At 34.9% G+C, this 25,354-nt stretch overlaps 1 protein-coding gene across 1 annotated transcript; it reads left to right on the top strand.

Moving 5' to 3' along the window:
* The first annotated feature begins 1,727 nt into the window (after nt 1–1,727).
* LOC148610221 (2'-5'-oligoadenylate synthase 1A-like) lies at nt 1,728–21,330 on the top strand. The gene is made up of 6 exons (XM_088542446.1): nt 1,728–1,867; nt 16,997–17,437; nt 18,075–18,339; nt 19,230–19,393; nt 19,683–19,876; nt 20,749–21,330. Exons 2-6 carry the CDS (start codon nt 17,009–17,011, stop codon nt 20,897–20,899), a joined length of 1,203 nt encoding a protein of 400 aa, XP_088398572.1. The 5' UTR covers nt 1,728–1,867; nt 16,997–17,008; the 3' UTR covers nt 20,900–21,330.
* The last annotated feature ends 4,024 nt before the right edge of the window (nt 21,331–25,354 follow it).

Below are 25,354 nucleotides of genomic sequence, written 5' to 3'. Positions count from 1 at the left end.
GCCAATATGTTTGATTTGTTCAAGACCGTTTCATCTAAAAACATTATCGATTTCTTGTGGGACATCGGTTTATTTAATAAAATTTAAATTGGATACCTTCCTTGATTTTTCAATATTGTAAATGTTTTATCGAAGTTATGTTTCTATATGTATTTTATGTCTTAGGTTCACCTTTTATGTACCTTTTTATATGTAAATAGCTGTTTGTTTTAATTTCATTATTTTATGAAGATACTTTGATCTTGCTTTTAATGTTTTCCTTGCATTAAATGTTCTTGCCGTGATATGGCCCTGGTCGCCGAAACGGCAATAAACAACAACAATCAATCAATCAATCAGATAGCCCTGCTTACGACTGTGTCATTAATCCTATTTATGTCGACATTGATCGAAAACATGAAAGCAAAACCCCTCCTTTTGGAATTCGAATAAAACCTCATTTGGAAGCAATTCATCTGGAGACCAATGCAGTGACACCTGTTGTTACTTCGAAATGCCCTCCATGGGAACTTCCACATCCTTCTTTCATTTTTGATCTGCGTGAATATAAAAAGTCCGATACCAATCCTTTATTTTTACAACAAAAAATTTCTGAAATTAAAGCAAATTATCCGGATTTTTCGACGGTGTATACAGATGGCTCAAAAGATGGCGATAGCGTTGCATGTGCTGCTGTCCATGGTGACAGAACTGTAACTGAACGGTTGCCATCGAGCGCTTCCATATTCACAGCTGAAGCTCGAGCCATATTGTTAGCACTTAAATTTATTACTCAATCTAATCTGTCACAGTTTATTATTTGTTCTGACTCTTTGAGCTGTCTTTCGGCAATTAAGAATCACAAACTGAAAAACACTCTTATTTTGCAAATTTTGTATTTTATTCATCGACTTCGGGAATTTGATAAAGAAATTGTTTGTCTCTGGGTACCCAGTCATGTTGGTATTCAGGGGAATTCAGTTGTAGACAGGGTTGCCAAAAAGGCATTAAATGAAATAATAAAGGACGTTTGTTTGCCATACACCGATTTTAAATCTTTAATAAGGAAATATATTTTAAAGATGTGGCAGGACCGATGGGACGGTCTTGAACACACTAAACTCAATTCCATAAAACCCGATCTAGGCGTTCATCAATCCGGGTCGGGCAATCGCAAAGAGCATTGGACATTCTAGATTTACACATGGCCATTTGCTTGTTGGTGATCCTCCACCTGAATGTATCCCATGTAATTGCCCTTTCTCTATCAAACATGTTCTTCTAGATTGTGTGGATTTTGCCAACATCAGGCAAAATTATTTTGATTGCGCCAATATATTTGATTAGTTCAAGACCGTTTCATCTAAAAACATTATCGATTTCTTGCGGGACATCGGTTTATTTAATAAAATCTAAATTGGATACCTTCCTTGATTTTTCAATATTGTAAATGTTTTATCGAAGTTTTGTTTCTATAAGTATTTTATGTCTTAGGTTCACCTTTTATGTACCTTTTTATATGTAAATAGCTGCTTGTTTTAATTTCATTATTTTATAAAGAGACTTTGATCTTGCTTTTAATATTTTCCTTGCATCAAATGTTCTTGCCGTGATATGGCCCTGGTCGCCGAAACGGCAATAAACAACAATCAATCAATCAATCAATCTAACTTAATCGCTCCGTTTATTTCCCGGTCAATACAAAATAGACCAATCACTAGAAATAAAAGTAAACCTGGAAAACCTGCCGATGAAGTTACATAAACGAAGTTCTAAAAATACATAACATACATTCGTCCTATATTAGGAAGAGATTTCAAATATAGATAAAACAACGAAACTGAGTTGATTCAAACTTGAGTTGTGGATTTTAATTCAGTTCATTATTGTAAGTGTGTTATTTTTTATTGATTCAGATAGACACATAACAATTATATGAGAAAAGCAAAAAAGCCATGTTTAAAAAAGACCCAGTTTCCCCTTTTTTCGAGGACGCCTAATTTCAGTTGCACTTGATAATTTATGTTCAAGATTTCTTATTGATTTGAATACTTTGAACAAAACGATTATTCAAAATTCGATTTAAGACAATGCAGGAAAATTTCCTAAAGTGTTAATTGGTATATGTGGGTTCTAAAAATACCTTCTGTTTACTTACTTGACTAGATTCATTATCTCCCGGAGGTGATTAGGGCTATGAACTGATTGTTTCTATCCCTATATTAAATCTCATGCTGTCCCATTCTAATTAGTGTCATTATATAGTATACTATAAACAGGTAAATATAAAAAGGGGTGTTTTATGACAAGAGTTATCTTTCTTTATTTTATATTTTCATTATCATTGATTGTTTTTTAATTATTTTTTTTTTGTATTAATTGTCTTTATGTAATAATTGAATGGGCACTTTGAATAGATTTTAAATTTTGATTTGGATTTCTTTGTGTTCGGTGGATTGTGCAATTGTGAAAATATGTCTCACGGATTCGACAGATGTTTGAAACATTCCTTTTACTGGTGATTTCAGTAGCCCATGTATTGATTTTTAACCGCTTTTTATTGTGCTTTATGAATATATTACAGGTGTAAGAACGTGTTGTGCAAACATTTTTATCGATTTCATCCGTGTTATGGGGCTCTATCGGGTAAATTCCTTTTTTCATATTTTCAATGTTTACATGTCGCATGTACTTGATTTGACCCGTTATGGGGTTGTATTGGGCAAACCATTGATTTGTTGAGCTTTTTTTTTCTCTCCATATTTTCACTTGTCGTTTATTTCCTACGCCCTTTTTTGTTAAAGTTTGAAACTTGTGTGTTCGTTTAATGTTTTTGTTTTGTTATCATAAGGAGATTGAACTTTTTACTGCTATAGTATTTTCGACATATGCATGTTGCGTACATCCAAACTTGCTATGAACGTGTTATGAGGCTCTATCGAATAAACCGGTTTCTTGTTCATACTTTCAATGTTGACATGTCGCGTGTACTAGATTTGACCCGTTATGGGGCTAAACCATTGAACTACGGAATTTCATTTTTCTCTCCATAATTTCATTTGTGGTTTGTTTCCTCCGCCCCTTTTTTTGTTTAAGTATTGTATGGTGTTTTTTTTTATAAGGAACTTTTTACTGCTATAGTATGTTTTCAAGTTACTTACATTCAAACTTTGACCCGTGTTAAAAGGCTCTGAGAATAAATATGTTTGTTAAGCTGTTGTTAATAGCTAGTCTGTTTTGTAAGGAGGTCTTTCTTTAGTTTAGTTTTATTACACAACAAGATTTTTGTTTTTCTTTTATATTTTGTTTACAATTCATATTCATATAATCGTCGGGTGTCGTCTGTTTTTTCTAAACCGAGTCCTGCTCAATTGTCTGTTCCATAAAGTGTTCTTCTCTTTTAAATAACACTTTACGATCTGATCCTCTTATGATTCTACTTTACTATAAGTAGTCTTGGCGTCCGAGTATCATTGGCGTCAAGGCTATTTATTCTTCACTTCCTTTTGTTGACAAGATGTCTGGTGGTGTTCGCTGTATTTCCCATATAGCTCCTCCTCTTTCTTAATGAAATATCCTCTCAGGTTCTGGCACCGTAGATCAATATGATTCATCTTATTGAACTTTTGTAACTTTCTTGATTTCTTAAGGTCGTTGTTTCTTATACAAAGATACACGATATTCCTCTCTGGTTTCCACTAGTATTTGATATTCTGACGTTGTACGTTTTACGTAATACGTCTGCTCGATCTTTGTTCCGAACCTCTCTCTATACAGTTCCATTTATATGTGTCTCATCTGTTTTCTGGTTGGCTTTTTTCTTTCCTCCAGCTGATCTACCACGAGGTCCTTTTCTTTTGACAGTTCATTCTTTGGTTTATATTGTGCTCAATCTGTCCTCCATTGCACTTGTATGGCATCACGTCTGGTGACCTCTTCTAAATGAATCCCTCGACAGGGAACTATCTTATAAATCTTTATTGCTCCGGGTGCGTTCATCTCCTTCGCGGGTCATTCACGAAGTGACCACACATCCTTTTTCATCTCTATTTATACTTTTTTTTCATCCAAGAACACAACTTGAATTTCCCATGGGAAAATGTTGCTTCTCAATCTTCGTTTGTCGGAGTGCCCTGTTTAATGTCTATCAATAAATATCCGTGGGGTTTGGCGGTGGCATACTCGTACGATTTCATGAAGTAGTTTGTCTTTTTGGGAAACATTTCTTGGGCCATAGTCATGGCCTGTGATACGTATCTTGAATTTTTAAACAGAACTAAGTAATGGGCATTCAGACTGATGGTTCTGTGATACTTGTTTTTGTTGAATAGATTCTGAACCAGCAACATTACACTTATATTTTTATAGTAAGAATATTTCGTGAAAAGATGCGAGATAGATTCAGTGACCGAATTCATCATATCGTATAGAATGAGCAAGGGTTTCTCTCTGGGATCCAAGGTGTCAAGGTCGAGGAGTCCTTGTACAAAGTCGACATCCTCCATGGTTCCATAAATAGTCTGGTACTCGTCGTAGCACAACCTTATCCGATCGGGTCTAGGCATCATCATGTGTGTGTGCGTTTGTATGTACGTGTGTATTTATTTGTAACTAACTCTATTCGACCTCAAAGTTCGGCTCCTTCTAGAACTGTAACCTAATCGATAAACAATTTTTCACATTTATTGGTTATAGCCCTAACTCTAACCCGATGCAAATACATGTACCATGGCTTGACTCCAACCCTTAACATAAACCTAAGCCTAACCCTTTGCTTAATCATACCCCGAAACCCAACCCGAACCTAGATCTAACGTTTAACTCTAACTTTCTTGATACTGGACCTTATCTGAAACTCTAACCTTAACCCTAGTTCTTTGACCCGTGCGCTAACTTTCTGTTTTCCTAAAACTGATCCAAGTCGTAACCCTGAACCTAAACAAGTAACGAGACCTGACCATAAACCCATAACAAACTATAGGTCTGACTTTCATAAAGTCTAAGACCTAACATAGACCTAACTCTAGACTTGACCATAACCCTAGACAGACAGCAACATCTGACCCCAACCTTAAACATAACCCAAGGCCTAACTCTACACATAACCATAAACGTAATCCTTACCACACACCTGACCGTAGATCTAACGGCTGACACTAAAACTTTCTTCACACTGGACCTTATCCGAAACTCTGACCCTTAGCCTAGTTCTTTAACCCCTACGTTAACTTTCTAATAACCCTGAACCTAAATAAGTAACAAGGCCTGACCCTAACCCCCATAACAAACTCTAGGTCTGACTTTCATAAAGTCTAAGACCTAACATAGACCTAACTCTAGACTTGACCATAACCCTAGACAGACAGCAACATCTGACCCCAACCTTAAACATAACCCAAGGTCTAACTCTACACATAACCATAAACGTAATCCTTACCATACACCTGACCGTAGATCTAACGTTTGACTCTAGCAACTTTCTTGATACTAGACCGTATCTGAAATTCAGACCCTAACCCTAGCTCTAACTTCATCATAACAGTATCTTTCACCTTAATACAAACTCTTTAACTCTATTCCAAACACTAACCCTAACCAAAACCCAGAACCGAAATAAGTACATGAATCTTACCCTTACCCCATAAGTAACTCTAGTTATAACTTTAATCAAAGGCCTCAAGCTAGACCACCAAGACCAGCCCCATACACAAGACCTAAGTCTAGATCTAACTTTAGCCGAAACCTAACCTAGACCTATCTCTAGACCTAATCCTAACCCTAATCCTAACTTAACCATAACCATATGCCACTCGGTTCTTATGTCATCTAAACGGGAGATCGGATGGACCCGGTTCGATCAATCGGCTGGTCACGCCATGCCCTTCATTTGTCCACCTGCTTTACTGATGGCATTTTGTTAAATCCAATGTTTCAAAGATTTTCAAAAGCTTACAAATGGCAAATGAAGAAGGCGGTGGCTCATGGGTTAATCGAGTAGTACGCTGTCTATGCGCCATTGATAGATACGCTCTGTTCGAGTATGTCGTCTCTGGAATCCCTGATGCTATCTGCTGGAAATCCGTAGAGTCCTAGCATCGCCCGTGTTGGCACTCGGTGGCGGGTGGGGAACAGAGACGATGAAACTTACTAAAACTTAACATGGCGACAAAAAACAACGGGGAGTCCAATGTTTCTTATTCAAAAAAACGAAAAAGTGATGTCTGCAATTCTTCTGACGAAAGTGATAAAAACTGGCCAAGATTTATTGTAATTTCTGCAAAAGATAAAGACAAAAATGTTAATGACCTTTCTCCTTTTTTAATACAGAAAACTATCAAGGGTGTAGCTGGTGATGTTAAAGATACAAAGAAAATAAGATAAGGAATTTTAATTGAATGCCTCAGACCTGGCCAATCATCAAATTTGTTAAAATTAACCAGGATTGGTGACCTTGATGTGGTTTCATCTGCACACAAGTCACTAAATCAGTCACAGGGTGTCCTTAAATACCGAGGTCGAGACCTCGACGCCTTGACTGATGAAGAGATCTGTGAGGAACTGAAATCACAAGGCGTTAAGTCAGTGAAAAGATTTACTTCTCGACGTGCAGATGCAACCACACCAATGAGAACAATCCTGGTAACATTTAGTTCCACTTCAGTGCCATCTCATGTCTACATTGGTCCATACAGGACAGCTGTCAGTCTGTATATTCCTAACCCACTTCGGTGTTTTAAATGCCAGAAGTTTGGGCATGGAAAGGGCCAGTGTAGAGGAAAACTGTTTTGTTTCCGATGCTCTGAAGAAGGACACGAGGGAATCGACTGCAGAAAAGATCTGAAATGCAGAAACTGTGAGGAAGCTCACATGTCATCATCTAAAGATTGCCCTCTTTATAAGAAAGAAAAAGATATTTTAAAGATAAAAACTGTAAACAAAATTTCATATAGTGAAGCTCGCCAGAAGTGGTCTCTTTCCAACAATTTTCTTGCATCTGGCAAAACATCTTATGCTAGTGTTGCAAAGCGTGCTTGTCTGTCCTCGACTGTTGAGGTGCAGACGATCATGAGTTGGAAAGAGGATATCAATGGTCTTGCCAAACTGCCCACTGAGGTATCCACCAAAATAATGAAACCATCCAAAAAATGTTTAGAGGAAATTAAAAAGGCCAGAGCTAAGAAATCTCACCAATGTTCCCAGACTCAGTCATCCCAAAATTCCGGATCATCTTCAAAATCATCTCCATCATCACAACAGTCATCGTCTTCCAAATCTCAACAGAAGAATGTCCAACCCCCAAAAAAGTTGGGGAATTTCCGTGTGGAGGACTTGGACAAATCCAAGTCTAGGCGACAGATTGTGTCGCCTGTGGTGTCGGACTCGGATTCCGAATCTGACATGGAAACAACAGATCATGGACTTTGTCCAGGTGAAAACTGGCTGGGTCCCGACCTTGATCAGATTGACCAAACAGATCCTGTTGCCATGAAAAAATACAAGGAGCAGCGCGCTCAGTCAATTCGAATTGACCTTAATGGTGGCACTCGTACTAGAAGGTCATCGAGTCGAAAAATTTTGTTTCTAGTATTAAATCTCACACTCCCCTCAATAAAGTATGGAATTTTATTAGAACAGTAAAAGGAAAAAATTCGAATTCTTCAGTGAAACACCTTAAAGTTGGTAATACCACTCTAACCACCGAAAAAGATATCGCCAATAAGCTAGCTGAAACATTCGCTAAACATTCATCCTCAACTAACTACAAACCGGATTTTCAAAAAATTAAATCATCTGCAGAAAAGACAAAATTAAACTTCAAGTCAAATAATGCTGAATCCTACAACTCTCAATTTTCTATAGAGGAACTAAAATGGTCACTGGCTAAAGCCCACGATACAGCTAGTGGGCTAGATAATATTCACTATCAACTTTTGAAACATCTTCCTGATCCATCTCTACATACACTTCTTGCGTTAATGAACGAGATATGGACTTCTGGTAACGTTCCGTCCATCTGGAAAACGGCTTCAGTAGTCCCTATTCCAAAACCAGGAAAAGATCATACGGACCCTTCAAATTATCGCCCGATCGCATTGACAAGCTGCGTCTGCAAGACAATGGAACGAATGGTCAATGATCGCCTTGTGTGGTTCCTTGAGAAGCACAACTTACTCACTAATTTTCAGTGTGGTTTTAGGCAAGGCAGAAGTACTCTTGACCATTTAGTCCGGTTTGAAACGCTCATCAGAAATGCATTTGCTAAAAATGAACATGTTGTTTTGGTCTTTTTCGATTTAGAAAAAGCCTATGACACGACGTGGAAATACGGTATTTTAAAAGATATATTTGATATGGGGTTGAAAGGAAGACTTCCTCTGTTCTTGTCTAATTTTTTGTCAGATCGTCATTTTAATGTGAGGGTAAATTCGACTTTTTCTGAGGAGAAGGAACAGGAAATGGGAGTTCCTCAGGGAAGTATTCTTTCTGTCACTCTCTTCAGTATTAAAATTAATAGTTTAGCCCAAGTTTTGAAGGACAATATTGACGGTTCCTTGTATGTAGACGACTTTTTGATCTGCTACAGGGAACAAAATATGAGTAATATTGAAAGGCAGTTACAACTTTGCCTCAAAAGAATTGAGAAATTGGCTTTGGAGAATGGGTTTAAGTTTTCTACATCTAAAACTGTTGGTATGCACTTTTGTCGAAAGCGAAAGCTGCATCCGGACCCAGATCTCTTTCTGTATGGTAATAAAATCAAAATAGTAGAAGAAACAAAATTCCTTGGATTACTTTTTGATAGTAAACTTTCTTTTCTTCCCCATATCAAATTACTTAAATCTAGGTGTCTTAAGGCACTAGATATTTTAAAAATTGTGTCCAGTACCGATTGGGGTGCTGATACCTCAATTTTATTACATTTATATAGATCTTTGGTTAGGTCTAAACTTGATTATGGATCTATTGTTTATGGTTCCGCCAAAAAATCTTACCTGAAAATTTTAGACGCTGTTCACCACCAGGGGTTGCGACTTTGCCTTGGTGCATTCAGAACCTCTCCTATTGAGAGCCTTTATGCCGAGGCAAATGAACCATCCCTTGGAGACAGACGTTTGAAATTAGGTCTTCAATATGTAAGTAAACTTATGGCCTACCCAGATAGCCCTGCCTACGACTGTGTCATTAATCCTATTTATGTCGACTCCTTTTGGAATTCGAATAAAACCTCATTTGGAAGCAATTCATCTGGAGACCAATGCAGTGACACCTGTTGTTACTTCGAAATGCCCTCCATGGGAGCTTCCACATCCTTCTTTCATTTTTGATCTGCGTGAATATAAAAAGTCCGATACCAATCCTTTATTTTTACAACAAAAATTTTCTGAAATTAAAGCAAATTATCCGGATTTTTCGACGGTGTATACAGATGGCTCAAAAGATGGCGATAGCTTTGCATGTGCTGCTGTCCATGGTTACAGAACTGTAACTGAACGGTTGCCATCGAGCGCTTCCATATTCACAGCTGAAGCTCGAGCCATATTGTTAGCACTTAAATTGATTACTCAATCTAATCTGTCACAGTTTATTATTTGTTCTGACTCTTTGAGCTGTCTTTCGGCAATTAAGAATCACAAACTGAAAAACACTCTTATTTTACAAATTTTGTATTTTATTCATCGACTTCGGGTATTTGATAAAGAGATTGTTTTTCTCTGGGTACCCAGTCATGTTGGTATTCAGGGGAATTCAGTTGTAGGCAGGGTTGCCAAGAAGGCATTAAATGAAATAATAAAGGACGTTAGTTTGCCATACACCGATTTTAAACCTTTAATAAGGAAATATATTTTAAAGATGTGGCAGGACCGATGGGACGGTCTTGAACACAACAAACTCAATTCCATAAAACCCGATCTAGGCGTTCATCAATCCGGGTCGGGCAATCGCAAAGAGCAAGTGGTCATGACTAGATGCCGCATTGGACATTCTAGATTTACACATGGCCATTTGCTTGTTGGTGATCCTCCACCTGAGTGTTTCCCATGTGATTGCCCTTTCTCTATCAAACATGTTCTTCTAGATTGTGTGGATTTTGCCAACACCAGGCAAAATTATTTTGACTACGCCAATATGTTTGATTTGTTCAAGACCGTTTCATCTAAAAACATTATCGATTTCTTGCGGGACATCGGTTTATTTAATAAAATCTAAATTGGATACCTTCCTTAGTTTTTCAATATTTTAAATGTTTTATCGAATTTATGTTTCTATATGTATTTTATGTCTTAGGTTCACCTTTTATGTACCTTTTTATATGTAAATAGCTGCTTGTTTTAATTTCATTTTTTTTATGGAGAGACTTTGATCTTGCTTTTAATATTTCCATTTCATTCAATGTTCTTGCCGTGATATGGCCCTGGTCGCCGAAACGCATTAAAAGGTAACAATCAATCAATCAACTAGACCTAATCCTAACCCTAATCCTAACTTAACCATAACCATAGGCAAACATCAACATCTGATCCCAACTTTATACACAACCCTAAGCCTAACCCAACATTTAACCCTACTCTTAATCCTTGCCATAGACCTGAGCCTATAACTTACGGTTGACTCTAGCAATTTTCTTGACACTAGACCTTATCTGAAACTCTAACCTTAACCTGACCTTATCACTATACATAACACTAAGTGTAACCCTATACTTAATCAAACACTGCACCATACACTTAATTCTAACCTTTACCCTAACCTAACCCTAACCCCTAACCCGAACTTAATCATAAACCTGAACAAACATCAACATCTACCCCAACCTTAAACATAACCCTAAGCCTAACCCAACACTTTCCTATAAACTAAACCCTTGCCATAGACCTGAGCTTATATCTAACTTTAACCGAAACCTAAGCTAGACCTATCTCTAGGTCTAATCCTAACCCTAGACACAACCTTATCACTAGACAAATGCTAAGACCTGGCCCCAACCCTACACTTAATTATAAACCGAACTATAGATTTAAATGTAACCAAGTGAAGACCTAACCCTAGATCTAACCGTATCCAATACAAAGAACTTACCAGAGATCTAACACTAAATCTTACCCTAACCCGTTATTTATAATCCTCACTATAACACTTATCTTAACTTTTACCCTAGCTCTCTTTAGCCCGGTCTATGTTTATTCAACACTAACTTTACCATAACCCTATCCTAACACAACATCTAGCTTAAAGCTGTGAATATTTGTAGTTTGTTTTTAGGTATAGTCTTCACTTTTGTTCTGAATTTTGTTTCTATTGCAAACCCTAATCTTCATCAGTCATGTCTGTCCTATGTAAACCCTTATCAACCCTAACCCTAAGTCATGTGACTATGTATAATGTGTTCTTTAGGTCTATTCCATATCATTGTGCCTACTGTTTTCTCTTGTGTAACTAACTCTTACCCCAAGGCTTACCCTTACTCAATACCCCACTCCTACCCAAACCTTAATCCTTTTTCTGTTTGTTTTTCTATTATCTAATCCTAACCCTTGACCCTAACTCTAACCCTAATTTTTGCTGTGGTTATTTTTCTATTGTTTTACCCTAACTTTAACCATTGTTCTGTTTGTTTTTATAGTTCAAACTCTCATCTTCACCCTTGACCCTAACTCTAACCCTAATCCTTGTTCTGTGTGTTTCTCTATTGTTCAAGCCCTTATCCTAACCCTGACCATAACTCTAACCCTAATCTTTGCTTTGGTTGTTTTTCTATTATCAAATCACTATCTCTAATCCCAAGTCTCTGGTGTTTTGTTTTCGTATTGTTCTGATTCATTTTCTATTATTCTCACCCTAACCCTAACCCTGAATCTAACCCTAAACCTAACACTCTGTTCTGGTAATTTTTCTATTATGTTAATACTAACCCTAATCCCTAGTCTCTAGTGTTCTGTAAGTCCAATACGTATTGATCTGATTCATTTTCTATTTTTCTAACACTAACTTAACTTTAACCCTAACCCTAGTCCTAACCCTAACTCTAACGCTAACCATAGAAAAATAAATCAGAACAATACGAAAATAAAACACCAGAGACTTGGGATTAAAGAAAGTGATTAGATAGTGATAAGGGTTAGGGTTTGGTTGTGTCTGACTTCAATCACACGTACAAACACACACACACACGTACAAACACGTACAAACACACATGTACATACAAACACACACACGTATAAACACACGTACAAACACACGCACAAACAAACAATGTTCTTGGAACCATATAAAAACGATTTTAACCCGGAAAAAGTGACAGTTGTACATTGACTATCGTAGAGTAAATATGTTCCCCTGTTCCATCTGTTCAAAATCTTTGCGTAGAATGGATAGTTTAAACAGACATATGAGATTAGTTCACCGTAAAAATTCAGATACGACAAGGTACAGACCTTACCCACAGATAAGACCCCCCCCCCCCCCAGTCAAACGGACGTATCGGAATATGATACTTTGATGACCGGACTTCACCAGTATTCTTTGAGGAAAGAAAACCAAAATACTTTAATGAATGGACTACGCCAAGACCCTTATACTTCGATAAAAGGGCTACGCCAATCGATCCAGGATGAAACTCAAGAAGGCTTGCCAAAAGACACAACTGACAAAAACTTTTTCATACATCCAACAGACGACCCCATTGCTTTCAACGTACCCAAAGGATACTTGGACGACCATTCCATGCCCTGGGCCCATCCCTTTACCAGCGTCATAGCAGGACCCACCGGAAGTGAAAAACGATGTTTGTACGTCGATTCGTACAAAACGTGAAACACATGATGATGCCTAGACCCGATCGGATAACGTGGTGCTACGACATGTACCAGACCATTTATGGAACCATGGAGGATGTCGACTTAGTACAAGGACTCCTCGACCTTGACACCTTGGATCCCAGAGAGAAACACTTGCTCATTCTAGACGATATGATGAATTCGGTCACTGAATTTATCTTGCATCTCTTCACGAACTATTCTTACCATAAAAATATAAGTGTAATGTTGCTGGTTCAGAATCTGTTCAACAAAAACAAGTATCACAGAACCATCAGTCTGAATGCCCATTACTTGGTTCTGTTTAAAAATCCCAGAGACGTATCACAGGCCATGACTATGGCCCAAGAAATGTTTCCCAAAAAAGACACTACTTTATGAAATCGTACGAGTATGCCACCGCCAAACCCCATGGATATTTATTGATAGACATGAAACAGAACACATCCGACAACTTGAGATTGAGAAGCAACATTTTCCCATGGGAAATTCAGGTTGTGTTCTTGGATGAAAAAAGGTATAAATAGAGATGAAAAAGGATGTGTGGTCACTTCGTGAATAACCCGCGAAGGAGATGGACACACCCGGAGCAATAAAGATTTACACGATAGTTCCCTGTCGAGGGATTCATTTAGAAGAGGTCACCAGACGTGATGCCATACAAGTGCAATGGAGGACAGAACGAGCACAATGCAAACCAAAGAATGAACTGTCAAAAGAAAAGGACCTCGTGGTAGACCAGCTGGAGGAAAGAAAAAAGCCAACCAGAAAACAGATGAGACACATATAAATGGAACTGTATAGAGAGAAGTTCGGAACAAAGATCGAGCAGATGTATTTCGTAAAACCTACAACGTCAGAATATCAAATACTAGTGGAGACCAGAGCGGAATATCGTGCATCCCTGTATAAGAAACAACGACCTTAAGAAATCAAGAAAGTTACAAAAGTTCAACAAGATGAATCATATTGACATACGATGCCAGAACCTGAGAGGATAGTTCATTAAAAACAGCAGGAGCTATATGGGAAATACAACGAACACCACCAGAAGTCATGTAAACAAAAGGAAGTGAAAGTTAAATAGAGCAGCCTTGACGTCAATGATACTCGGACGGCAAGACTACTTATAGTAAAGTAGAATCATAAGAAGATCAGATCGTAAAGTGTTATTTAAAAGAGAAGAACACTTTATGGAACAGACAATTGAGCAGGACTCGGTTTAGAAAAACAGACGACATCCGATGATTATATGAATATAAATTGTAAATTAAATATAAAAGAAAACAAAATCTTGTTGTGTGATAAAACTACACCAAAGAAAGACCTCCTGACAAATCAGGGAAGCTCAATACCAATAATACCTATTAACAACAGCTTAACAAACATATTTACTATCAGAGCCTCTTAACACGGGTCACAGTTTGAATGTAAGTAACTTGAAAACATACTATAGCAGTAAAAAGTTCCTTAAACAAAAACATCATACAATACTTAAACAAAAAAGGGGGCGAAGGAAACAAACCACAAATGAAATTATGGAGAGAAAAATGAAATTCCGTAGTTCAATGGTTTAGCACCATAACGGGTCAAATCTAGTACACGCGACATGTAAACATTGAAAGTATGAAAAAGAATCCGGTTTACCAGATAGAGCATCATAACACGTTCAAAGCAAATTTGGATGTACGCGACATGCATATATCGAAATTATTATAGCAGTAAAAAGTTCAATCTCCTTATAATAACAAAATAAAAACATTAAACGAGCACACAAGTCTCTTTAACAAAAAAGGGCGTAGGAAACAAACGACAAATGAAAATATGGAGAGAAAAAAATCAACAAATCAATGGTGTACCCAATACAACCCCATAACGGGTCAACTCAAGTACATGCGACATGTAAACATTGAAAATATGATAAAAGGAATTTACCCGATAGAGCCCCATAACACGGATAAAATCGATGAAAAGGTTGAGTGTGTCTGTAATAGGTGATGAAATGGTCGAAATCTAATTCTAATAAAAATGAAAGTCAATACACCATTCAAAAGCTCTTAACGTTCCGATTGTAAACATTAATTGTAAACCTTACAATTGTCAAGATAATCTTTAGTGGTTAGTCTCAATATTGATTTCAGATTACGGTTAAACGTACTGTGAGGTAGCAGTTTTGCCAAATTCTCAAAACAAGTCTATAAACGAATATTTTAAATAAAGTTGTGCGCGGTAGACATATCTGTATACCGAACCGCAACATCTCCAAAACCGTTAAATTTACCAAATTTTGACTAAATAAAAATATTCAGCATGATGAAAATCAGAAAATCTGTTGACTCAAGTTGGAGTTATTGCCCTTTTTGGAGTTCTTTGCTGTTTTTCATGTTATTACTTCAAAAATCTTCTCTTCAATGAAAGTTAGTATTTTTGTTTTTTAGGGTTTTTTAGGGTTTAACAAAATGACTGTTTGCACTTTTTGATTCGTAAAAAAACGTGGCCGCTTTTACTAAAAAAGGAACATGGGGGTGTACAGTAGTTTTTGTGCATAATATATCCAAAACCGTTAGGCTTGGCCAATATCTTTTAATTGCTGAAATATCCTTATCATAAGGCCTACAAAGGTCTTCTGTGGATCAAAGTTGCCAGATGACTCCAAGTAAGGTTATTGTCATTGAGAGGTGAAAAACGACTTTTAAACAGTTTTCAGCCAATATCTTGAAAACTATGATAGATAGAATGAAACTTTCAATTGCTGAAATTATTTTTATTATAAGACCTACAAAAGCCTCCTGGGATCAAAGTTGTCAGACGACTCCATACAAGAGTTGGTGCCCTTGAAAAGCAAAAAATTACGTTTTTTGCAGTTTTCAGCCGATATCTTAAAAACTATAATAGATAGAATGAAACTTTCAATTGCTGAAATTATTCTTATTTTAAAACTACAAAAGTCTCCTGGGATCAAAGTAGTCAGACGACTCCATATAAGAGTTATTGCCCTTTAAAGGCAAAAATTTAACCAAGTGAGCTATTTAGACTCCTGGAAGCCTCTTGTTTGTTGTGTGTCTCTGTTTTCCATGTATGGTCTGTTCCAGGATTACATTCTATAAATTTCCGCTAGAATCGCGGTTCTCTTGATTACTCTTATCCCAAAATTAACAAAAAAGGTAAACTCTATGACCAACGCGACGACTCCGTTTGCATTATTTTCGTATGCCTTTCCGTGTGGTGTTTTATTCAAGTTACCTCAGTGCATGGCGATTTTGTATCTCAACCTTTTCTATGTTGCTTATTAAAATGTTTAAGAATTTTGATGAAAAAAGACCTAATGAATATAATACAAATACAATTAAGTACCTTGATGTTTTGTTCTTGCAGGATTTTTCGTTTATACAACTTTTGTTTATGTATATATGTCAGTATCACTTCACAATCAACCCATATGGTAAAGGAAATGGTGCCGTTTTGAAAGTAACCTTTTTAGCCAAATCTAATTTCCCTATATGTCATGCGGCTATTATAAGACCTAGGCAATGTGCGGCACATGCCAAAAATTGTTTCAACCATTTGAATATCCTGACTCATGTTTTTAGAAAAATGAATATTGGCGTGTCATTTACTGAAATGGTAACACTGAAATATATTACATAGAAAGCACTAGAAATTTAGTATAAAGGAAGTTTATTTTTATCAGTCTATAATTTACTTGATTTGGTAGGGAATTTTGAACAAATATTCGAAAAATTTAAAAAAAAGTTTAACATTACATTGGAACAACAAAATTTTCCCTCTGTAACCCATATTATAAGATCTGTTTGGTTTCTATCAGGAATTCCCTTAAACAATAAAAATGAAAATCAAATTGAGCGAAGAGATAGTTTTGTTTAATTTATGGAGATAACCTAAAAAGAATGGTGAACTTTGACTTTATATGCATATTTGAAAAAAAAAACATTCGATTACATAATCGTTTGATTTTGTTTATCAAAACACTGTATTATCGTACTACTAGTTATCACATTATCAAATGTAATTTACATGTAATATCAAACTATTCGTCAATATTTTTTTCTGGGTCAATTTCTTATTGACACAAAATAAGTATGATTTGGTTAAATTCATTTTGATATCAACCAAGATGCAACTATTTTGCAAGTTACTTTGTCTAGATTCCATCTTCATCAGTTAAATATCTTTTATTTTAGGGGCAAAGAAAAATGCCGCGTAAATATTCTTTTGCTTTTCGTCGGAAAAACTCATCTATGTTTCCGGAAGTATGTCCTATATGTACACCTCAAAGAAGATTTGAGCTACCATTTGATAAAGCCCGACACGATTTTGCAAAGCATGGTATTGGTACCAACCCAAGAGAGCCACGAGAAAGCTTCACTACCACAACATTATCGTCTACATCATTCAGCAGGTATTCAAACAGTGGGTCATTGAGTATGGGAATGCCGTCAGCTGTTTCACAGCCAAGGAGCAAACTGTATAGTATATCTACGATGGCTTTAAATGAATTTGTGAAAGATGAAATTGAACCAGATAATGCTTACAATGCAAGCTCTTTGGCGGTTATCAATCGTTTATGTCAATTTATGAAGAATAACTTTCCAGATGACCTTCGCCCAGCAGAAATAATAAAGGTATTGGTATTTACGCATTATCTACAGTTACCTCTGCCATATTTTGAAGTCAGCGAAATAATCATGAACAGATCGATAACAGGTGTCAAGTATTGCAACTTGTGTAGAAGGGTGTTAAGGAACTTGAACAACAATTCGTAATTTTATCAACAATTTCAGCTGCAACTTTTAGAAACAAGTTAAGGGTGTCTGTCGTAATGATTACTATGCAATGAATATAGAGACATACGTTTCTGTTATTAATTGACCATTTTCCAGAAAACGCAAAAGGCAAATGATAATTAATTTCAATGTCAGATTAAACACATCTGATATAATTTCTGTTCTTATCGTTCTTATTATATAAAAATTGAATATCATGACCAAACATCTTGTACACAACTTCATCCGAGAATACATACAAGATCAGTGGAAAATGTTATCAGTTACCAACAATCCAAGCTTTACGGAATTCTGAAAAAATCAAAAACCCAAAATCATCTTTAATGTACATAAATAAAAGATCAAAACTTTTCTATTTTCGTGTTCAAGTGTTGTGAACTTAATTAAGTTACTTCATTTCTTCTTTAAATATATCTGATTGAATTTAATTCGAATATTTTACTCCACAATAACTCAAATGATTTTGCACTTTTAGAGTGGATCTCTCGGAAAAGGAACAGCATTAAAAGACAAATCTGATGCTGATTTGGTAGTTTTTCTTTCGAGTCCAAGATATGGTTCCATAGCTGATATAAAACGACGCATGACAAACATTCTGGATCGAATGGCTCAACATTTGCGTGTTGGAGAATGTGTTTATAAAGGCAAAACACCACATGCTGTTAAAGTATCCCTTTCCTGTCATGTGGGATATAGTCTGGATGTGGATATTTTGCCAAGCGTTAATATCCTTCAGAAAGGTATTTTTTTAATTATATCTTACCATTTAGGAGATAAATACATCTCTGATAAGAAATTGCAAACAAACTATTTGTAAGTACAATAATCAATTTAAGAGCGTCCAGTTATATTCACGTATAATAAATATTTCTGTATATATTTAATCGTAAGATTTTCAATTGCAAATCATACCCTCGGTTATTGGTTACTGGATGACATTATTTTGATTTCCGCTACAATCTGGGTTCCTTTGTCCACTCTTTCTGGAGACTAAATACTAGAAAATAAAATGGCTAACGAAAAAACTACATAACATGTTATCAAAGTGCGCATTATGCTTTTTATTTGATGCTTTTGGATATATTAAAGCTTCCTTCTCAGCTAGTTTAGTTTAGACACATCTCATTGTTCAGATAGAAACAAAAAGGATAAGACACAAGTTTCCAAACTTAGTGAAGTCCTTTCAAAACTATATGGTCGACTTTGTTATCTGCTTACGAATGTTAGAAACACGCAACGACACATACGTTTGGAACAAATGAATTAACTCATAAAAAACATGTAAAAGATACTTTAGCATACAGAATTTTATATGTTTTGCATAGGCCTGCGTATATGAAAAGAATTTGATTTCGTTTGATTTTGGAAAAAAACCAACATATGTTTACATGTGCTGTTATTTGCACAAAAACAGATATTTCCATATTGTTCCTAAACGTATATTTTCATTTGTTTTAAATGATATGAAAACACATGTTGTAGTTTGTCGTGGTGTTCTTATTAGAACAATTAAATAAATATTGAATAGAAGTATTGCTAAGAGTGGAGCCTCTTAGCAATACTTTTTTGCACTTTATCCCCATGTATATGTTTATGGGATGATCAATCTGCATTTTTTTTCAATCCACAGAACAAAAGAGTCAGATCTATGAAAAAATGAAAAACAACCTATATGACAGGGAATACTATTCGGCAGCTCTTGCTCCATTGCAACTCGACTTCGTTTCACGAAGTCCTACAAAGCTGAAGACATTGATACGGCTGATGAAATATTGGAGGAAAACTGCCTTCGAAGTATTTAGTATTTATTGTTAATTACTTTTTGTGTTAGGCGACGAGGTTTGTCATATATTTTAGAGCAATAAATAGGATATTGCCGTCAAAAATCGACATTTAGACATAATAATGATGCAGTATGTGATACAAAAAAGACAAGCTGCTGTTGAAAGGGCATTTGTCTCCAACAATTATTTCATACTGAACAACGAAAGTTTCGAAATTAAATGTCCAAATTTTCTTATTGTTCATCGATTCATTATCCCAAATCAACATAAATTATAAAATTTTTTGTTATTCAATTTAGGAAAGTACCACCTATAAACGATTGCCGTCTTCATACCCATTGGAACTCATTACCATTGGGGAATGGGAGAACGTTGGGAAACCTTCAAATTTTGACCTACGTAAAGGATTTTACAATGTGTTGAGGGCATTGGTTAACTACAAGACTCTCGCCCATATCTGGACCGTTAATTATAATGTGTCGGATGTCAGTAGGTATGTACTTATTTATTACACAGATTAGTTAAAAATTTCACGTAGACACTGACAGCTAAATCTTCACCCCGGACTTTTAAAAAAAAAACAAAAAACTTAGAGTATGTACCTGGTAATTCGGTAGAATAAGCATCTATTTTAAGGAAAATTCCGTTATATATATCTTATTTGCAGAATGTTTAACACGGTACAAAAATTCTTTAAAGATATACTAGGAATATGTATAATGTATTGAGAAGTACGATCAAGTCAATGTGCAATGAGTACCTGCATATAACACTATTTGAATGTTATGATGAAAAATGAATATATCAAAGAGTAATTATGTTCAGACATTATTGCGGGCACAGCTCAAGCTGAGGAAAGTACGGATATACCTATGGTCACATGCACGAGCAAGTTAGCGGGGTGTAGAATGGTCATAGAAAAAAGTCGTCCGCGAAGAGAATGCAAAATGGTGATAAGAAGGCCCAATAGTTTACTTTTTAACTAAAACGGTGTCATGAAGATTTAAAAATGCAAAATTGAACTAACAATACCTTCAATATTAAATGTATGAAAATGGTATATTGCATTTAATGTCGTCTTTTTTTTTTAATTCATATCGGTAGACAAACAATATTAAAATGCTCGAGTCTTTAATAAATGAATGCATGCAGCTGAGGTTCAACATATTTTTTATTTCATATAACAAAGAAACGTGAATCATCAACGATCTCTAGATCATATGACTAAGACTTTCGCAAACTACATATAATCTTGAATCTTATCGGAATATTTTGCAAGGAAATATGAAAAAAATATCACTGTTCGTGTGCAAAATATTGTGTGCCCTTTCTGGGTGTTTAATTTACTAAACATTTCCATTATAGCTTATATCATCCTTACGTAATTGATCCTGCGAACCCTTTTAATAATGTGATGGAGTCATGTAACTGCTGGGATGAAGTCGCGGATGAAGCCAGGGAATGTTTGAATAAGCCATTGTTCAGCGATCTTCATGGAATTGTTGGGTGGATGTAGTTTTCAGAGTATCAATGAAGTCATAAAGTAGTTTTTCTTTATCTTTTTTTTTATAATCTCATGGTTAAGGGTTATTTCTTTATTATCATTCTACAGTTGAAATATATATACTTCTATTCATCTTGTGATAATTAAGCGTATTTATGTATTATATCACGTGTCATTAATTTGAAATGTTTGAAACCATGATTGAAGGTTCATTTTCTTATTTCTATTGCATAATTCTTTCTTCAGCTGAGTGTATCCCATGTGATTGCCCTTTCTCTATCTTTCTCTAAACATGTTCTTCTAGATTGTGTGGATTTTGCCAACACCAGGCAAAAATATTTTGACTGCGCCAATATGTTTGATTTGTTCAAGACCGTTTCATCTGAAAACATCATCGATTTCTTGCGGGACATCGGTTTATTTAATAAAATCTAAATTGGATACCTTCCTTAGTTTTTCAATATTTTAAATGTTTTATCGAATTTATGTTTCTATATGTATTTTAAGTCTTAGGTTCACCTTTTATGTACCTTTTTATATGTAAATAGCTGCTTGTTTTAATTTCATTATTTTATGAGGAGACTTTGATCTTAATTTTAATATTTTCCTTGCATTAAATGTTCTTGCCGTGATATGGCCCTGGTCGCCGAAACGGCAATAAACAACAACAATCAATCAATCTTTCTTCAGCATGATAAAATACTTTAGATTTCCATATGTGGATTCTAGGGGTCACTTAGGCTAAAATGTCTCGAAATGTCAGGTTGAAAATCACTAATATTATTACGTGCCCCCTTCCCCTCTCGTTTTTCGGAATTTCTGGATCCATATCAACAAAACAATATTTTCTTGTTTAGACAAATCAGATTGTATCACAGTAGTTAAAATAGCTTAATGATATTTAAAATTGGGTATTTTTTACCAATACTTTATGAAATTTTGGTACTTGTATTCCCCTGGAACAGGGAAAATGTCTTCCCAATGATCCATAAACAACAAATATGGATATTTTTCACATCAAATTTACTTTCGTTTCATATTCAGAGATATTAGATGGTATCGCATAACTCAAAAATACTCTATTTTCTAAAAATTGAGTATATTTTACAACAATTTTATTAAATTTCAATATTTTCATACTCCCAGACCAATGAAAATGTTTTCGCAGTGTATTATATATAATAAAAATGAACAATTTTCATACCAAAACTGCAACCTTTATTTTTACACAAATAAGATGGTATTGTATTAAATGAAAAAGTGAAAATACTTCAAAATAGAATATGTTTGACCAGTACTTTATAAAATTTTGTTTATTTTATTCCACTGGAATGAAGAAAATGTGTTCATATTATCCATATATAACAAATGAGGACTTATTTTGATAATATTTTCCAGATTATGAATTTTCAATATTTTCATACTCCCAGATCAATGCAAACATTTTTAGAAATTTTGATATTTTAAATCTCCTGGAACAAGGAAAATATGTCCACAATGATCCAAATTCAGCAAATATGGACATTTTCACGTAAAAATGGTCTTTATTTCACATTCAAAGCAATATGATGGTATGATAAAAACTTTATTTGTTTAATAATTTGAGAATTTTAGTTCAACTTGATGGAATTAAAATGTTTTCGCAATGTACTATGTATAAAGAAAATGAGCGTGATTTTATATCAAAAGACACATAGACTTCTAAAAATTGTATATATCGAATCTTTTTATTAAAGCATAATACTCATTAATGTAAAACTACATGTAAGATGTTAGCAATCAGTTTTGTTAAACTTATGTCTATGAAATAAAAAAAAAACAACATGTTACAGAGTATTCAAGAGAACCATGATTCTAGCGGTGATCAAAAGAATATAGTCCAATGACTAGACAGAAAAAAAAGATATCTACAACAAAGAACATAAAATAACTAACATGAATTGCACAAAAAATTCGGTAAAAACTGGAAGAATAGACCTTGTGTACCGATAGTTTAGGCGTCCTCTTCTTTTCTAGAAATGCTCTTGAAATGTAAGGTCCTAGGTGGACGAAAGATGCAAGGAAAACACGGTAACACACTGAACAAATCGGTCCTCATTGTCCATATGGATACACTATAACGGTCAAAATTCATTTTGACGACCATACTACAGTTACAGTGTCTTAAATCTTGTTATCGAGTAGTGCACACAACTTGTTCCTATATGCGTTATGATGCAGACCGTCTGTTGAAGCACACTGAACATACATCTTGTCGATTAAAAAAATCCAGCATTTTGACCATTTCCTCTCTACATTTAGAAGATGGTTAGGAATCGTTTTTCTATAAAGTCTAAAAAAATCACTGCCAAGTACTACGTATTTGTATTTTGATGTTCCATCCTATTTTATAATTACAAAGATGTTTATTTCTTTTGAATTGTGGTTTGCAACTGAGTATGTGGAATATAGTCTAGCTGCCTGGTGCAGATTTTGGAAGCAGTTGCAGTTGGCAAAATTTTCCGCCTGAATACCTTTCTCCCAATTTCTAATGGCAGATCAAATTAAGGTTTTTCTTTATTCCACTCCATCCCTTTCATTTGTTTTCTATTTAGAATTGATTTTTGTTTCTCATATGTATTATGCATGAAATATTTTCAACCTTATAACAACAATCAGCCGATCACATTATCTTTAGTTTTAAGCAATTAAAAAGATCTGGAAACCACGAACTCTTGAATTGGAATCGAATGCTTAATAATGCTATATCTATTTTTGTAGAATATTGAACCTGTATGTAAACTGCACATAATACATGACTATAGTGAGAATTTTTGCATGTTCATTGACCCAACACAACCACGAAAATAGACAAATTATCAAAGTAGTGCAAAATAAATCAGACCTCCTTGAAACGAAAGATGCAGGATTAGTCGAATTCTTAGACGTTAGGCCTGCGTCCTTCCTCACCAAGCAAAATCATATGGAGAAGAGGAAAATGAGAAGTATTAAAGCATCATTGAAATGTATTAAATATATAGCATTTGACCTCCAAACAACTGGAGAAGATAAGCAAAGTCTTTATAGGGACATTTCCTTCATTCGTGGAGGATACTAGCAAGATGGGAGAGTGGTTTTCGTATAAATTTAATAAATATAACACAATTAAAGGGATGGAGAAAAGAAATGAATTAAAATAATATTTGTGGATTTCTTGAACTAATTAACTACGCGCCCTTCTTTTAAAGGGGTTAAATTTGGTTCATGTAATCATCTCTTTTAAGAAGAAAATCTACAATATCACGTTTTTGAAATTTTATGGTCTAAGTAAAAAAATATTTTCCCCCTTAACGATAGGAAAATCAATAATGAGAAAAATAGTCAACAAAAACATTAAAAAATACAGGCGAAACAATATGAAGACCTGTTTTTTTTTGCAATTTTATATACATTCTTTGTAGAGAAGAGAACGAAATCCTTTACCCAAATTAAACATAGCTAGAGAGAGTAAATTACAAAAAAAAAAACATTTTATATTGACATTAAACAACACATTACAATTTTTGAACAATTTTGCACTAGAGAACTTATTTTGATTCAAATATTAATCAAGAAATAATATTCATTTTCTTCCCTAATGATATGTTTTCCGTATCTAGTCTTTGTCCCTGGATTACATTTTGATTATACCGCTAGAACCTAGGTTGCCTTGATTACTCTTATATATCTATTTTTAAAAACACATATTAATCAGAAAGAAACATTGAATTCCTGGTACCAGTGAAGGTTTTCTGCCATCTTGATCAAATTGAAATTCATTGTAAATTTAATATAAAAATTGTCTGTTAAGTAATTGCCTTATAAAGATTTCAGTTTTTTTTCTGATTGATTGTTCCAGTCGGAAGTATATTTCATACAGTATCTACACGAACCTATGTATATTGTGCCGATTTAAGACAGAGTATAAACCGTAAATTGGAAAAAGAGCTGTCTACAATGAGAGTTATACGACAAAGACTAACAGTGGACAAGTTTCAAAGTTCTGATTGCAGGTTTTTCTCTTTTTGTCCGATAACACTCCATGTAAGGGTAACCTCCTTTTTATTGTTGGTACATATCCTCGAAACTCGAATAATCCAGCATTGAGGGTTTCAAGAAAACATTTCAGGATCCAGATTGAATTGATACTAATACAAGAGTTACAACTCTAGATGTAAGAATGAAAATCCTCTTTGACAGCTGTAAGCATCATGAAAAGAAATGAAAATGACGAGGTATTTTTTTTTAGATTTAATTGTTGATGACGTGAATGATAAACATTATCACTTTTATACATGCCCAGTAGAGTTTGTACATGTATCAATTATCGAATTAATATCGATGAGTTTTTGTTCTAATGCAAACGTACTTTAATATGTTTACAGAAAATCAAAATCCTCGAGAATTGGAACACGACAAATAAATACCATTAATCGTTACAAAAACTTC

Source organism: Perna viridis, chromosome 8, assembly GCF_037379345.1.
Source record: "Perna viridis isolate PV_CMFRI_1.1 ecotype Kerala chromosome 8, ASM3737934v1, whole genome shotgun sequence".
Classification (NCBI taxonomy): domain Eukaryota; kingdom Metazoa; phylum Mollusca; class Bivalvia; order Mytilida; family Mytilidae; genus Perna; species Perna viridis.
Note: the sequence above shows the minus strand (reverse complement) of the source record. Positions and strands in the feature narration are given on the sequence as shown.

Excerpts from the sequence above, each read along its gene's own strand:
- LOC148610221 (XM_088542446.1), top strand. The coding sequence starts at position 17,009 with ATGCCGCGTAAATATTCTTTTGCTTTTCGTCGGAAAAACTCATCTATG. Across the intron at positions 18,340-19,229 it reads CGTTAATATCCTTCAGAAAG|AACAAAAGAGTCAGATCTAT; the intron begins GTATTTTTTTAA and ends TTCAATCCACAG. Across the intron at positions 19,394-19,682 it reads GGAGGAAAACTGCCTTCGAA|GAAAGTACCACCTATAAACG; the intron begins GTATTTAGTATT and ends TATTCAATTTAG.